This window comes from Bipolaris sorokiniana (genome assembly GCF_000338995.1).
Source record: "Bipolaris sorokiniana ND90Pr unplaced genomic scaffold COCSAscaffold_13, whole genome shotgun sequence".
NCBI lineage: Eukaryota > Fungi > Ascomycota > Dothideomycetes > Pleosporales > Pleosporaceae > Bipolaris > Bipolaris sorokiniana.
Genome location: NW_006911907.1, coordinates 766589 through 779201, shown reverse-complemented (window position 1 = coordinate 779201; position 12613 = coordinate 766589). Strand labels below are relative to the sequence as shown.

The 12613-nt window shown below is 51.1% G+C and overlaps 5 protein-coding genes across 5 annotated transcripts; 2 read left to right on the top strand and 3 right to left on the bottom strand.

The window, feature by feature from the left end:
* Window positions 1–628: 628 nt before the first annotated feature.
* On the top strand, window positions 629–1654 carry COCSADRAFT_97657 (uncharacterized protein; the record flags this gene model as incomplete). Its single annotated transcript, XM_007705181.1, has 5 exons — window positions 629–649; window positions 701–728; window positions 788–1038; window positions 1093–1555; window positions 1626–1654. The coding sequence occupies 5 exons, from the start codon at window positions 629–631 to the stop codon at window positions 1652–1654; spliced, it is 792 nt and encodes a 263-aa protein (XP_007703371.1).
* Window positions 1655–2385: 731 nt separating this feature from the next.
* Window positions 2386–3700, bottom strand: COCSADRAFT_124385 (carbohydrate esterase family 12 protein). The gene is made up of 2 exons (XM_007705180.1): window positions 3260–3700; window positions 2386–3209 (listed from the first exon to the last, which is right to left on the bottom strand). The coding sequence occupies exons 1-2, from the start codon at window positions 3399–3401 to the stop codon at window positions 2548–2550; spliced, it is 804 nt and encodes a 267-aa protein (XP_007703370.1). The 5' UTR covers window positions 3402–3700; the 3' UTR covers window positions 2386–2547.
* Window positions 3701–4806: 1106 nt separating this feature from the next.
* On the bottom strand, window positions 4807–5740 carry COCSADRAFT_39736 (uncharacterized protein). Its single transcript, XM_007704904.1, has 2 exons — window positions 5694–5740; window positions 4807–5646 (listed from the first exon to the last, which is right to left on the bottom strand). The coding sequence occupies exon 2, from the start codon at window positions 5644–5646 to the stop codon at window positions 5098–5100; it is 549 nt and encodes a 182-aa protein (XP_007703094.1). The 5' UTR covers window positions 5694–5740; the 3' UTR covers window positions 4807–5097.
* A 181-nt stretch (window positions 5741–5921) lies between these two features.
* COCSADRAFT_149455 (uncharacterized protein) lies at window positions 5922–10692 on the top strand. Its single transcript, XM_007705179.1, has 4 exons — window positions 5922–6286; window positions 6335–6438; window positions 6489–9346; window positions 9398–10692. The coding sequence occupies exons 1-4, from the start codon at window positions 5977–5979 to the stop codon at window positions 10536–10538; spliced, it is 4413 nt and encodes a 1470-aa protein (XP_007703369.1). The 5' UTR covers window positions 5922–5976; the 3' UTR covers window positions 10539–10692.
* COCSADRAFT_124375 (uncharacterized protein) lies at window positions 10687–12548 on the bottom strand. The gene is made up of 2 exons (XM_007705178.1): window positions 11875–12548; window positions 10687–11818 (listed from the first exon to the last, which is right to left on the bottom strand). The coding sequence occupies exons 1-2, from the start codon at window positions 12397–12399 to the stop codon at window positions 10826–10828; spliced, it is 1518 nt and encodes a 505-aa protein (XP_007703368.1). The 5' UTR covers window positions 12400–12548; the 3' UTR covers window positions 10687–10825.
* Between the last annotated feature and the right edge of the window lie 65 nt (window positions 12549–12613).

Sequence of the window (12613 nt, the reverse complement as noted above, 5' to 3'; positions counted from 1 at the left end):
AGCGCGTAATACACGTCCATGTACACTAGAACAAGTAGGTGAGTAGCAGGGCACGATACGCTCATCAGGCCTGGTGCCCGCGACGTTTGTTGTTGCGAGGGCTGCTATTCTGCTCTGCTCTACTCTGCTCTGCTCTGGGCTGCGCTGCCCTATGTCGCTGTGCTCTCCGGCTATCCGCCCGCCTACTTAAACGCGCAACGCCCGCCCACCTTAGTCAAAGCTGCGTAATCCACTTCCCGACCAACTGCATCATCACGTCCCCAGGTGAGCGACACCATCCCCAATCACAAACAATTATGCTGTCGCGACACTGCCTGATCCGCGCACAACTCGACACCGACATGCTGACTCGCCTGTCCACAGTTGGTCCTGCTGCTCCTGCTGCTCTTCTCCCCCCATAGCCATAGCCATAGCCACAGCTACTACAGTGTCGCGACGTCACCCGCATCCCGCTCCACCAATTCCTGTCACTGCCACTGTCACTGCCACTGTGACTGCTTGCCCACCACCACCGCCACAGCCACACGACCAGCGCTGCTCTGCTCTGCTCTGCTGCCTCTCGCCCGTTGCGCCTCGAATGAGTCCCACTCTGCACCATCCCTCGATCCGCACCGACACGGCCTCCATCATGCAGACATCGGCCGCTCAGGTAAGCTTTGCTGACGATTTTAGGCCTTTGCCCTGCTGACTCCCCACCTAGGACCAGTCCAAGCCTACCATCGAGATGAGTTAGTCACTCCCCGCATCCCGTCTCTCGTCCAGCTGACTAACGCCTATCACCATCAAGGCTTAAGAGAACACTTACTCGCTGCTGGCGCTGGCCAGCCCGCCGTACAGCCTTTGCCCCAGCACCCGACACATTCTCAACACCCACACCCTCCCAGCCAGCCCCACGCCATTGACCCTGCCATTGGCGGCCCGACCTCGTACGACATGAGCGCTGGCGGCCCCGACGACGGCAATACCAGTGAGGGTCGCTCAAAGGGACGGAGAGAGCTGTCCACGTCCAAGCGCGCTGCCCAGAATCGCGCTGCTCAGGTACGGCTGCAGCCCACAGCCCGCCCTCGTGTCGCGCCATGCTAACTTGGACAGCGCGCATTCCGTCAGCGCAAGGAGGAGTACATCAAGCAGCTCAAAGACCAGGTCAAGGAGTTTGAGCAGCTATGCGAGCTCTACAAGACGCTTCAGACCGAGAACTATCAATTGCGCGACTACATCATCAACCTCCAATCCCGACTCCTCGAGACCCAGGGCGAGATCCCCCCTGCCCCGGCTGGTGTAGACCTCAACCGACCGCACGCCGAGCAAGCCAACATGCACCCCCAGCCACAGCCACCCCAGACCCCACAACAGCCCGAGCAGCAACAGCAGCAGCAACAACCTGCGCAGAACAACAGCAACGGCGGCCTGTCGGAGCGCCAGATTGGTGAGCTACAAATGGCAGCCCAAGCAGCAGCCGCCGCTCAGCACAGCACGGCCGGCACCAAACACGCAAACGTCGATAGTTCATATGACTTCACAGAGAAGCGCCAAAAGGTCGACGAATCTCCCCAAGGTCAGCACTATCCGCTACCCCCTCCCTTGTTCCTCTATAGCCCCAGCTCAATTGCTTATTGAGAGAGTAGCCACTCCGATCCATGGCTTACCAGCGTAGTAGGCTCGGGCGCATCTGCCGATTACGATGCATTCGTCAATGAGATGCACCACACCAAGCAGGCGGCATAGCCATCTTAACATGCGCGTCGCCTGATTTGTTTTCTTCGACTTTTCTTTTATGATGTAATGCATAGGCCACGACGCTTGTCTACGCTCGGGCCAGCGGTGTAACATGACTGGCGTATGGAGTCTGGTGTCGTACCATACTTTTTTGCCTTTTGCTTTCTCTTCTACCATTGCCGTCATACTAAAGCATTTCGTGTGGCTGTCGCAGTAGAATTTTCCACGTTCTTAATCTGCCTAGTGATGAGGCCGGGAACAACCAGAACTTCATTTTCTTTCGGGCAGCCTTTGTGCCATCTGTTTTCCACAGTACTCTCGTTCACAAATGTTTGTGAACCATGGACTTGATTCGGCAAGGAAACATTACAAGGCATTGCAACGGCCAAACTTATATTTGTTGATACTTTTTAAGGTATCCAATGTTGAAATACTAGCTGTTTAGTTGGTGGGTAGTCTTGTATGCATATTTGAGTAGCCGTTTACTAAACGGAGGATGCATTGTGATTTATCTTATCTCCTTGCGCTTACATAATTGTCTATAGGAACAGTATACATGTATTTGGTACTCACAAGTAGATCAACCCCAAACTAGCAACTCATGCACTATACCACAAAGATTAGTGCCAGCAACAAGGCGGACGTGTAGACAGTATAGTATGTACAACTCGCGACACGCAGACATGTCTCTGGGACCTTGTTGATTGTTCATCATACAGAATGGCATTTCTAGCTGTAGGAGAAACTACGGCCAGCATCGTATAAACCATCCGATCAAAGTATATACACCAAAATCCTCCCTCTCTCTCTCTCGCTTCCTACATAAAGAATTTACAAGCAAGTCCCCGGGATCGAAGCAGTAGCATTCCTAATAGAACCCTGGAAGAAGCCTCCTCCAGCGCACTGCACAGCCTTGAAGAAAGCCTTTGCCACAGCATCTGCGCCCTTGGCATTCGTATGCGTATGGTCTCCAGCCACAAACAAGGCATCCGTACCCGCCTTACCGAGACCCTTAAACATATTCGCCGTATACTTGCCATGATCCACAAACATGGCATTGCTCCCCAACGCTTTCGCCACATCCCTCGCATACCCCACAAACCGGCCCCCGTCCGTATACTGGAAACTGCCGCTCTCCCACGGATTATTTGGCGTCTGAGAACTTACAATCACCTTTGCCCCCTTTGCTATAAACTTTTTACCGGCCTCCGTCAGGTACCAATTGTACGTGCGCACGGTAACTTTTTGGCCGTTGTATGTTGAGTTGCAGATTTCGTTGCCGGTGCCAGGGCAGACGGAGCGGCCGTTGTCGGAGCTGCTGAGCGAGCCGCCGTCGTTGTGTCCGAATTCCATGGTTACAATGTCGCCGGGCTTGATGAGGTTGGCGATTTCGTCGAAGCGGCCTTCGACGGTGTAGGAGCGCGAGCTGCGGCCGCCGATGGCTTTGTTGACGGAGGGGATGGTGAGGGTGTAGGCGGTGAATGCGCCCCAGCCTATATTTGAGTTAGGATATATTGGGTATTGGGGAAGGGAGAACACGTACCGGTTATGACGTTGTTCCCTCTCGCCATTGTCGAGTCGCCAGCGAAATACGCAGTTGGTGCGCGCTTGTCGAGCGTGTTGCTCGGTGCGGCTGCGACGGTTGCGACGAGCGCGAGGCTGGAGAGGAGAGTTGGTGTGTACATTTTTTTCCCTTTCTTTCTTTCTTTCTTTCTTTCTTTCTTTCTTTCTTTCTTTCTTTCTTCCTATGTCCCTTGCTTTTATTTTTCTTTCTCTTCAGAACCCTCAGATATGGACGATCGAAAGCAAACGCAAGAAAAAAACGGCTGCGTACCACCGTGGGAAAAGGTACGTTTTATATATACACAGACATGAGCGCCTTCAACACCCCCTCTCATCTAATATATACCCAAGTATGAAACAGACGCAAGGACGGACATAGCGTCCCCTTCCCGCACATAGTTTCTCCAATTCTTCCGTGCAAATGACCGATGGTCTGGTACCTGTATATTACCCTCCTGCCGCCACACACACCCATACCTACCTCCACAAGGTCCCCCTCCTTCTTACATTGGTTACTCACCGGAGAATCAGTCTACTTAGGTCTGAAACGCACCAGCGAGTGGTGCTAAGCTTTTTTTAAGTAAACTCTTTTTTTCGTTCTTGCTTTTATAGTACCCCATGTCCCGCTTGTTGCAATTCCACCGCTTAGAAGGCTGCGACGGTAAGGAAGGTGGCAAGGGGGGTGGGTGGGAGAGCTAGCTCCCCGCTGCTTATCACTGGGGGAATTCTCCGAGGGTATGGAGATGGAGCGGGTCAGGTTGAGCGGCACTACTGACCCTGAGAACGTTGCGGGCCGTGCGAGTCCGGCTCAACTGGGAATCTTCTCTAGTATGGTCTCGAATTGGGGATTTGATATATCGTTAGATGTTGCACTGTTTGAACACCTCGTGCATTGTTTTGCGACCGACGGTTGCATTTGCGGAGATACTTTGCTCTTCTGCCCGTCCCGCTTGCGCTAGTGTATAGCGGGGCATCTCCACCCGAGGGATGGCACAATCCACTTTATGTATATATGCATTCGCATTTGCTGGATGTTTATGTTATTTGGGAAACATGTGGTCATGCTTCGTTTGTGCGGGGAAATTGTCGGGTTTGGGGGGATTTGCGAGGGAAACGGTACCAGTTGGGTTAGTACTTGTTTCGCATGACTTTTGTTCGGTAGGAAGGCAGTTGTGATTGCGACGAGGGATAGGGAGCTATATTTGGATGTTTTCCCGATACATTGTTGCTGTTGCGCTGTAGTAAACTTTAATGCAGCCGCTGAGTGTTGGACGGGTGGGTAGGGCGACAGACAGGCCTGGTGCGCATCAGTGCGCTTTTGAGTTTCTACAAGGGGCATGTCACTGCTGGGGACAGCTCGCTTGAGAGCCACCGAGTCTGAGCTGACTCTACTTACCTATGTTCTCTGGACCCTGAGGCTTTTATATATTGTTTTTGATATACTGTCTTATACATTTTTGTTGTAGATCTTGAAAGTGGTGAAAGCTGCAAAAAGGGCGAGAAGAATAGTAAACTGAGAAGTTGAGCGAGCCCTACCCAGCTAGCAGTTGTTCAGAGGTTACGACTATCGTGTGATCATATGTTGCATTTTTGCTGATTGGTACATAACCAGTGACAAACTGTCGGATAGCTGTTCAAGATGATTTACACGTAGCTATAGTCTGATCAGGCATTGAAGTGACTGACGTGAGAACATGTCAGATTGACTGCCTCGAATCAATGCTTATGGAATACGGTCGCACGATACAAAATTATCCTGAATCTCGTTCCAAGAAAAGCACCATCTCCGAGCAAAATCAGCTCGTTTGATATAACCCCCTAGTTCTTTTGTGCATCTGTTGTACTCTGAGGTCTCAGGAAGAATGCCTCCCGATAATATCTTGCTTCCTCGATGCTTTCCAGGATGTCTTGCCGTGCTTCGTGCAGCATCTTTTTTCTTGGAATCTTTGCCAGTGTCTCTTTCGGGGCCCATCTGCGTGCAGCTTCCTTGATGCTACTGACATCCAGAATTCGGTAGTGAAGATGATCTACTACAATGTGATAGGGCTGCTTAACAAGAAAACCTTTGTCGGCATGCACAGAGTTACCTGCGAGGAGAGCTGTGCGGCGTTCGGGTACGTATTTTTTGATGTAGTTGAGTAGACCCTCAGCAGCTTCCTCCGCAGTGGTGGTAGAGTCAATACAGGCCTGCGTCAGCCCTGAATCCCCGTGATGGTTGGTGCACCATTCTCCCATGCGGTCAAGCTGCTCTTTTTCGTGATGAATGATTGCTTCAAAGCCTGTGTCATCCAAGATATTGAGGTCCGCATCAGTGACAAATGCGGCAAATGACATAATGGTGTCATTGTTGGTGTCCAGGCCAGTCATCTAGCAGGGTCAATGAAAATGATTCAAGAATCTCATCGTAAGCATACCTCACAGTCTATCCAGACCAGAGGAGCTTTCGATACTGAAGCCATTGCGACGTGTATGTATGCGCTGGAAACGGTTGATGGAGGGGAAGTAATAGAATGAACAAATTAGGATAGTGGCTTGGCGCGGTTAATAGCCAGTCGCGTCGCGTTCACGGTGGCCGTTAGCGCGTCGCCCCTGCGCTCTACCTGTTGTCCCGCCATTCAAACACGCCCACAAACCCATCCCATACCCAATTCCTTCTCTTCGCTTGTTTGCTCATATACTTAATCGTTGTAATACATCATGCCACGAGCAGCCAAGAAGACGGGCGCTGCCCTCCTGGCAGAATTGCGGGCCAATCGTGCCGCTGGCAAGACGCGCATGTCCACATATGAGGTTGCTGAAGAAGAGCAATTATATGACGAGGTCGACGAAGAGGGATACAAGAAGATTGTGCGGGGCAGATTGGATGAGGACGACTTTGTGGTTGGCGACGAGGGCGAGGGATATGTCGACGACGGCAGAGAAGAGTGGGACGATGATCAGGGTCGATACCGCTATGCTGGGACTGAGAGCGAGGACGAAGACGAGCGACCCGCCAAGGGGAAAGCAGGTATACTTTGACAACCAACGGCTTCTTTGCAGAACTAACACGTAGTAGCCAAGCGTAAACGCGAAGAAGATGAGGAAAAACGGAAGAAGATTGACAATGGTATCAGCAAATACTTTAGCGCAAAGAATGCTGCCATGGCACCAAAATCCAAGGTAAGAAATCCAAGCACTTTATATACCTTATCGAGAGCTGAAATTTCCAGCCTGTTGCTACTGCCGCAGACAAAGACTTTATGGATGATCTGCTGGGTGAAATAGATACGAACCCTACCCTTACCTCTACGATCCGAACACGACCCATCAAAACCGAAGCAAGACGCAAAACTCGCCTACTGTCGCCTCCCATATCTGAGAGCCGCCCAGCAGCGACGAAGCGACGGACGAATGACTCGGACAGTCACATGCCAGGTACACCGCCAGCAGAAGCTGCTGAGGCAGACGATGACGGCCTTCCAATATTCCACGACGACGTTCCTATGAGCGACCCTCCACTACAATCATCCCCCGTCGCAAAGGCTGTCGAGCGGAGAACACAGCCTGGAGTTAAGATTGAGGAAGAAGAAGACGATCTAATGGAAATCTCCGAGCCTACAGGCCAGCTCGGCGCCCCCGTTGCCAGCGTCAATATGGCCGGCCGGCGGCCGATAGCAAAGATCAAACAGGAGAACGTTCCTACGCCCGCTGGGTCTTCACCTACTAAACCGTCTGCAACGAACATCGATGCTTCTTCTTGGAATGACGTCACAAGCAACCTCAATGTCATGAGCAGTCCCGCTCCACAGACTGCAGGAGCCGGAAAATTGCAGCCACAGGATGCTCTAGAAGAGGATGGTAGCTTGCGCATGTTCTGGATTGACTACACTGAATTGAACGGCAGCCTATGCTTATTCGGCAAAGTTAAGGATCGGAAGTCGGGCAACTATGTCAGTTGCTTTCTGAAAATCGACAACATCCTACGAAAGCTGTATTTCTTGCCCAGGGAATACCGTCAAGTCAGAGGGGTAACTACTGATGAAGAAATTGAGCTAAGTGACGTGTCAGACGAGGTGGATTCGATTATGAGCAAGCATCGGGTCAACCTACACAAGATCAAGCCATGTACAAGAAAGTACGCTTTCGAGTTGGCTGACATCCCTAAAGAGGCAGACTACCTCAAACTTCTTTACGGTTACGATAAGATGCCTCTGTCTACTGATTTAACAGGAGAGACATTCTCGCACGTCTTTGGAACCAACACATCCCTCTTTGAGCAGTTCGTTTTGTGGAAGAACATCATGGGGCCATGCTGGCTGAAGATAGATGCGCCTGACTTTGGTCCAGTTGCCAATGCTTCCTGGTGCAAACTCGAGGCTCAAGTTGTCAAGCCCAACAACATCACGGTCTTGAGTGCTTCGGACAACCTCGATGCGCCTCCCATGACACTTATGAGTCTTTCTCTTCGGACCACGTTCAACGCCAAGGACAACAAGCAGGAGATCCTGATGGCCAGCGCCATGATTTACGACAATTTCTCGTTGACCGACACCACGCCCGTGGACCAGATGCAATGCAAAAGTTTTACCATTATGCGGCCGAACGGACCTGCTTTCCCCATCGGCTTTCAGGGCGAAGTCGAGAAGATCAAGGGTAATATGTACCTGAAGAAGACTGAGCAAGAACTTCTCAGCCTTTTAATGGCCATGTTTCAACGGCACGACCCCGATGTCCTTGTCGGTCATCGTCTGGACGATGTAGATTACAGTGTCCTGCTGAATCGTCTACGCGAAAAGAAAACACCTGGATGGCACCGCATTGGGCGCCTCAAGAGGAGTGACTGGCCCAAGACTATGGGTAAGGGTGGAGGCAGCTTCTTCGCTGAGAAGCAGTTGGCTTCTGGCCGCTTGCTGTGTGATTTGGCTAATGACATGGGAAAGTCTCTCATGCCCAAGTGTCAATCGTGGAGTCTGGAAGAAATGTGTCAGCTCGGTCTCAACAAGCGACGTGAAGAGCTCGACAATGAGGCCGCTCTGAAGACTTGGGCAACAACAAAAGATGGTCTCCTGAACTATGTCAAACACTGCCAGGCTGATGCTTACTTCATCGCTGCCATAGCAATCAAGGTGCAGATGCTCCCCCTCTCTAAGGTCCTGACCAACTTGGCTGGTAACTCTTGGGCTCGAACGCTAAGTGGAACTCGCGCCGAACGCAACGAATACATTTTGCTCCACGAGTTTTACAGAAACAAGTACATCTGCCCGGACAAGCAGTGGGGCAAGAGCAAAGTCAAGGCAGAGGAAGAGGCGGCTGAGGGAGAAGAAGGTGCAGATGCTAAGAAGAAGGACAAGTTCAAAGGTGGTCTCGTCTTCGAGCCTGAAAAGGGTCTCTATGACAAGTTCATCCTGGTCATGGACTTCAACTCCCTTTATCCCAGTATTATTCAGGAGTACAACATTTGCTTCACGACAGTTGAGCGATCTGACATCTCGGAAGATGACGACAAGGTGCCCGAAGTTCCTTCAGACCAAGACCAGGGTATCTTACCACGCCTTATTGCTACGCTTGTCTCTCGCCGTCGGGAGGTGAAGAAGCTTATGAAGGCTAAAGATGCCACTCCTGATCAGCTGGCTACCTGGGATATCAAGCAAATGGCTCTGAAACTCACCGCCAACTCTATGTACGGATGTTTGGGTTATACCAAGTCTCGCTTCTACGCACGGCCGCTCGCAATGCTCACCACATACAAAGGTCGAGAGATTTTACGAAAGACCAAGGAGATGGCCGAGGAGAAGGCGCTTCGTGTCATTTACGGTGATACCGACTCAGTGATGATCAACACTAACGTCGACAACATCCAGGATGCGATCAAACTGGGAAATGAGTTCAAGAAAGAGGTCAACGACAGTTACAGGCTATTGGAGATTGACATTGATAACGTCTTCCGCCGAATTTTGCTGCACGCAAAGAAGAAGTACGCTGCCATCAATATGGTGCCTGTGGATGGCAAATACATCGAGAAACTCGAAGTCAAGGGTCTCGACATGAGGCGCAGAGAGTACTGCGCTCTCTCCAAGGAAACATCGACGTGAGTTTTACCGGTCGTCATTGATTACTGTGCATAGCTAACGGATCATAGGGAGCTACTCAACTTCCTTCTTAGTGGTGAGGACCCTGAAGTAGTCGTCGAGAAGATTCACAATCACCTCCGAGAGCTCAGCAAGCAAATGCGTGAGTACGTCATTCCGCCTCGGAAGTACACCATCTACACGCAGCTCGGAAAGAACCCGAAGGAATATCCCAACGGCAACTCCATGCCCTCGGTGCAAGTTGCTTTGCGCCTCATGGCCAAGGGTAAACACGTCAAGGCAAAAGATGTCATGAGCTTCATCATCACTGGAGAGTCTTCTGGATCTGCCGAGAATGCAGCCAAAAACGCCTACCCGGTCGATGAAGTCCTGAAGCCTGATAGCGGACTGAAGCCAGATATCGACTACTACCTCCACAAACAGATTCTGCCACCGGTGGAGCGTCTCTGTGCGCCCATTAGCGGAACAAATATCACGCTTCTTGCTGCCTGTCTTGGGCTTGATACGTCTAAATATCGCGTCAGCACAGTTTCTGGAGGTGCGCAACAAGAGACCGAGATCCACCCTCTGGAGTCACAGATCCCAGACTCCGTACGCTTCCAATCCTGCTCGCCGCTTTGGCTACGCTGTCGAACCTGTACAACTGTCTTCCCCTTCCAGGGTCTCTCCCCGACTTCACCAACCACAGCGTCGTTACAAACAATCTCGCACAGTGGGATCCAGTGTCCTGCTGAAGGCTGTGGCATGACCTTACAAAACATCAGTGTAGTAGCACAGCTAGAGTCTGCAATTCGCCAGGTCGTCGCCTCCTACTACGCGGGATACGTTCTCTGCGATGACCCACAATGTTCGAACCGCACACGCAGCATCTCCGTCTATGGCCACCGATGCTTGGGTCCTAAGGGCCTCGCTCGGGATTGCTTGGGCAAGATGACTTACGAGATCAAAGAACGCGACGTATGGAATCAGCTTCTGTACTATCAGTCTCTTTTCGACGCTGATCGTGCGGGCAAGATGGATGGTGGTATCAAATCCGAGGATATGGAGAGAAGAGAGAAGATCAAAGTGTTGGCTGAAGTTAACAGAGAGAGATTTGATACGCTGAAGGGTGTTGTTGAGAAATGGTTGGAAAAGAACGGAAGGCAATGGGTACAGATGGATAGCTTGTTTTCCTTTGTGCCCAAGGCATGATGAATGGCCTCGATGTATGCTTGGATACCAATAACTGTTTTCATATGCATCGTAGATGATGAGGTTCGCATACGGTAGGATGTTAGCATGTTACGATTTCGCTCAGTTGCATAGTGTAGCACTTTTTTGAATCAACGAATCTTGCAATCACGGCATTCAACTTCTTTTGCCTTCTTTACGTGAGTATATATGCATGTTTGGGGATAATGATATTAAAAATTATGTGGCTCGTTTATTGTTGACGAGTAGGTAGTCCAAGCGAGCCTCTCCCTCAAGAACCATTGACTTTATACTGTCGCGATGCCTCTAGGAACAGCATCGTTGTATGAAGCAGTCCTCCCTCCGGTTTTTAAGGCCATTTGACACGCCTCGTGGAAGATGGTGATGAAGCGGTGGATGTCGTGGAAGGAGTTGTACAATGGTGCTGGCGCAATCCTCAGCACATCAGGTTTGCGTTCGTCCACTACTACACCGCGTTCCTCAATGTAGTACTGAACCTTGTCCAACAAACCTGGATTGAGGAGCACACTAAGTTGTGCGCCGCGCTCCATGGGATTCGCAGGTGTGATGATTTTGTACGGTGGTTCGCCATGTGGATACTTGAGTAGCCGGGCCTCGAGGTACGCCGTCAGTCTGAGACTGCGTTCTCGTAGGGCTTCTATGTCGGTTAGCGCGAAGACATCTAAGCTTGCCATTACGGAGGTAATATCGAGTGCGCTTGGGTTGCTAAGTTGGAAGCCACTAGCACCAGTGATAGGGACGAATTGGTTGTCCATGCGGAATCTGCTGCTCTTATCGCTTCCCCACCAGCCACTCAAGCGCGGGCGGTATGATAGTTGCGCGCCATTTTCTGATGTGCTGCCTGTGCCGTTTGTTCGAGGTGTAGAGGCTCTTTCTACCTTGCCGTGTCTTTCGTGGACGAAGAGTCCGCCAATGGTGCCTGGGCCGCCATTCATGTATTTGTAGTTACACCACGCTGCAAAGTCGACGTTCCAGTCGTGTAACTTCAATGGTATGTTTCCTGTTGCATGCGCCAAGTCCCAGCCTACTGTTATGCCCAATGATCGGCAGTGACGCGTTATCAGCTCGATGTCGAAGAATTGACCGGAGTAGAATTGGATGCCGGGTAGAAGGACGAGGGCAGTACTTGGGGCGTGGTGTGAAATCACGGAGAGGATGTGCTCATTCGAGAGGTAGGGCGAGGAGGGTGATGGTGGATCGATGGTGATTAAAGCGGAGGGGTCAAGGTTGTGGTGTGCGATTTGCGAGAGAGCAGCATACTATCGGGTTGTCAGTCAGTCACTGGTGCATACTGAATTACGGTTGGGTAGCATACATGGTCGCTAGGAAATGCCTTGCCCTCGATGATAATCTTCCACCTATCCTTGGTCGGACGGTAAAAACTAGCCATCAAAAGGTGCAGGTTCGCAGTCAATGTCTCCATGACGACGACTTCACTGGGATGCGCCCCGACAATCTTTGCTGTCTGGTTTTTGACTGCATCGTCGATGTGTAGCCATGGCGGAAGACCTCCTTCGTAATTGGTAAAATGTCCAAAGACGCCCTTTGAAGCCCAAGTATCGAGATAACGATTGATGTACTCTTTAGTTCTTCGCGGTTGAAGCCCAAGAGAGTTTCCGCAAAAGTATATGGATTCCTCGTTGTCGTCTGATCGCGCACTTGCATTTTTTTCTTTCCGCTGGAATCCATAATTGCGGTTCCTCAGATCGCCCTTGGTGGGTATGACGAACTCATTCCTCAACTTACTCAATCCGTCCTTCTCATCTTCGCGTCGCGCAAACTGCTCGGCGCGAAGTTCGAGCTCCGGTATCGCTAGGTAAGGGTTGTGACCGTAAGGCATTGTCGCGAGGGACAAAGGAGGCAGCGTCAGCGCTATGCTGAGTCACGGTGCATGAGGTACCAAGGTCACAGATCAGAAAGTCTGCTGAATGAGATTATTTAAGTAAGCATCAGGTACGATAAGTAAATAGCTCGAACGGGTAGGGCTGTAACAACCCGGTGGCTCACCCGATGGATGGTGGCGGTGGCACAAGGTGGGGGTAGTTTCGTGACTA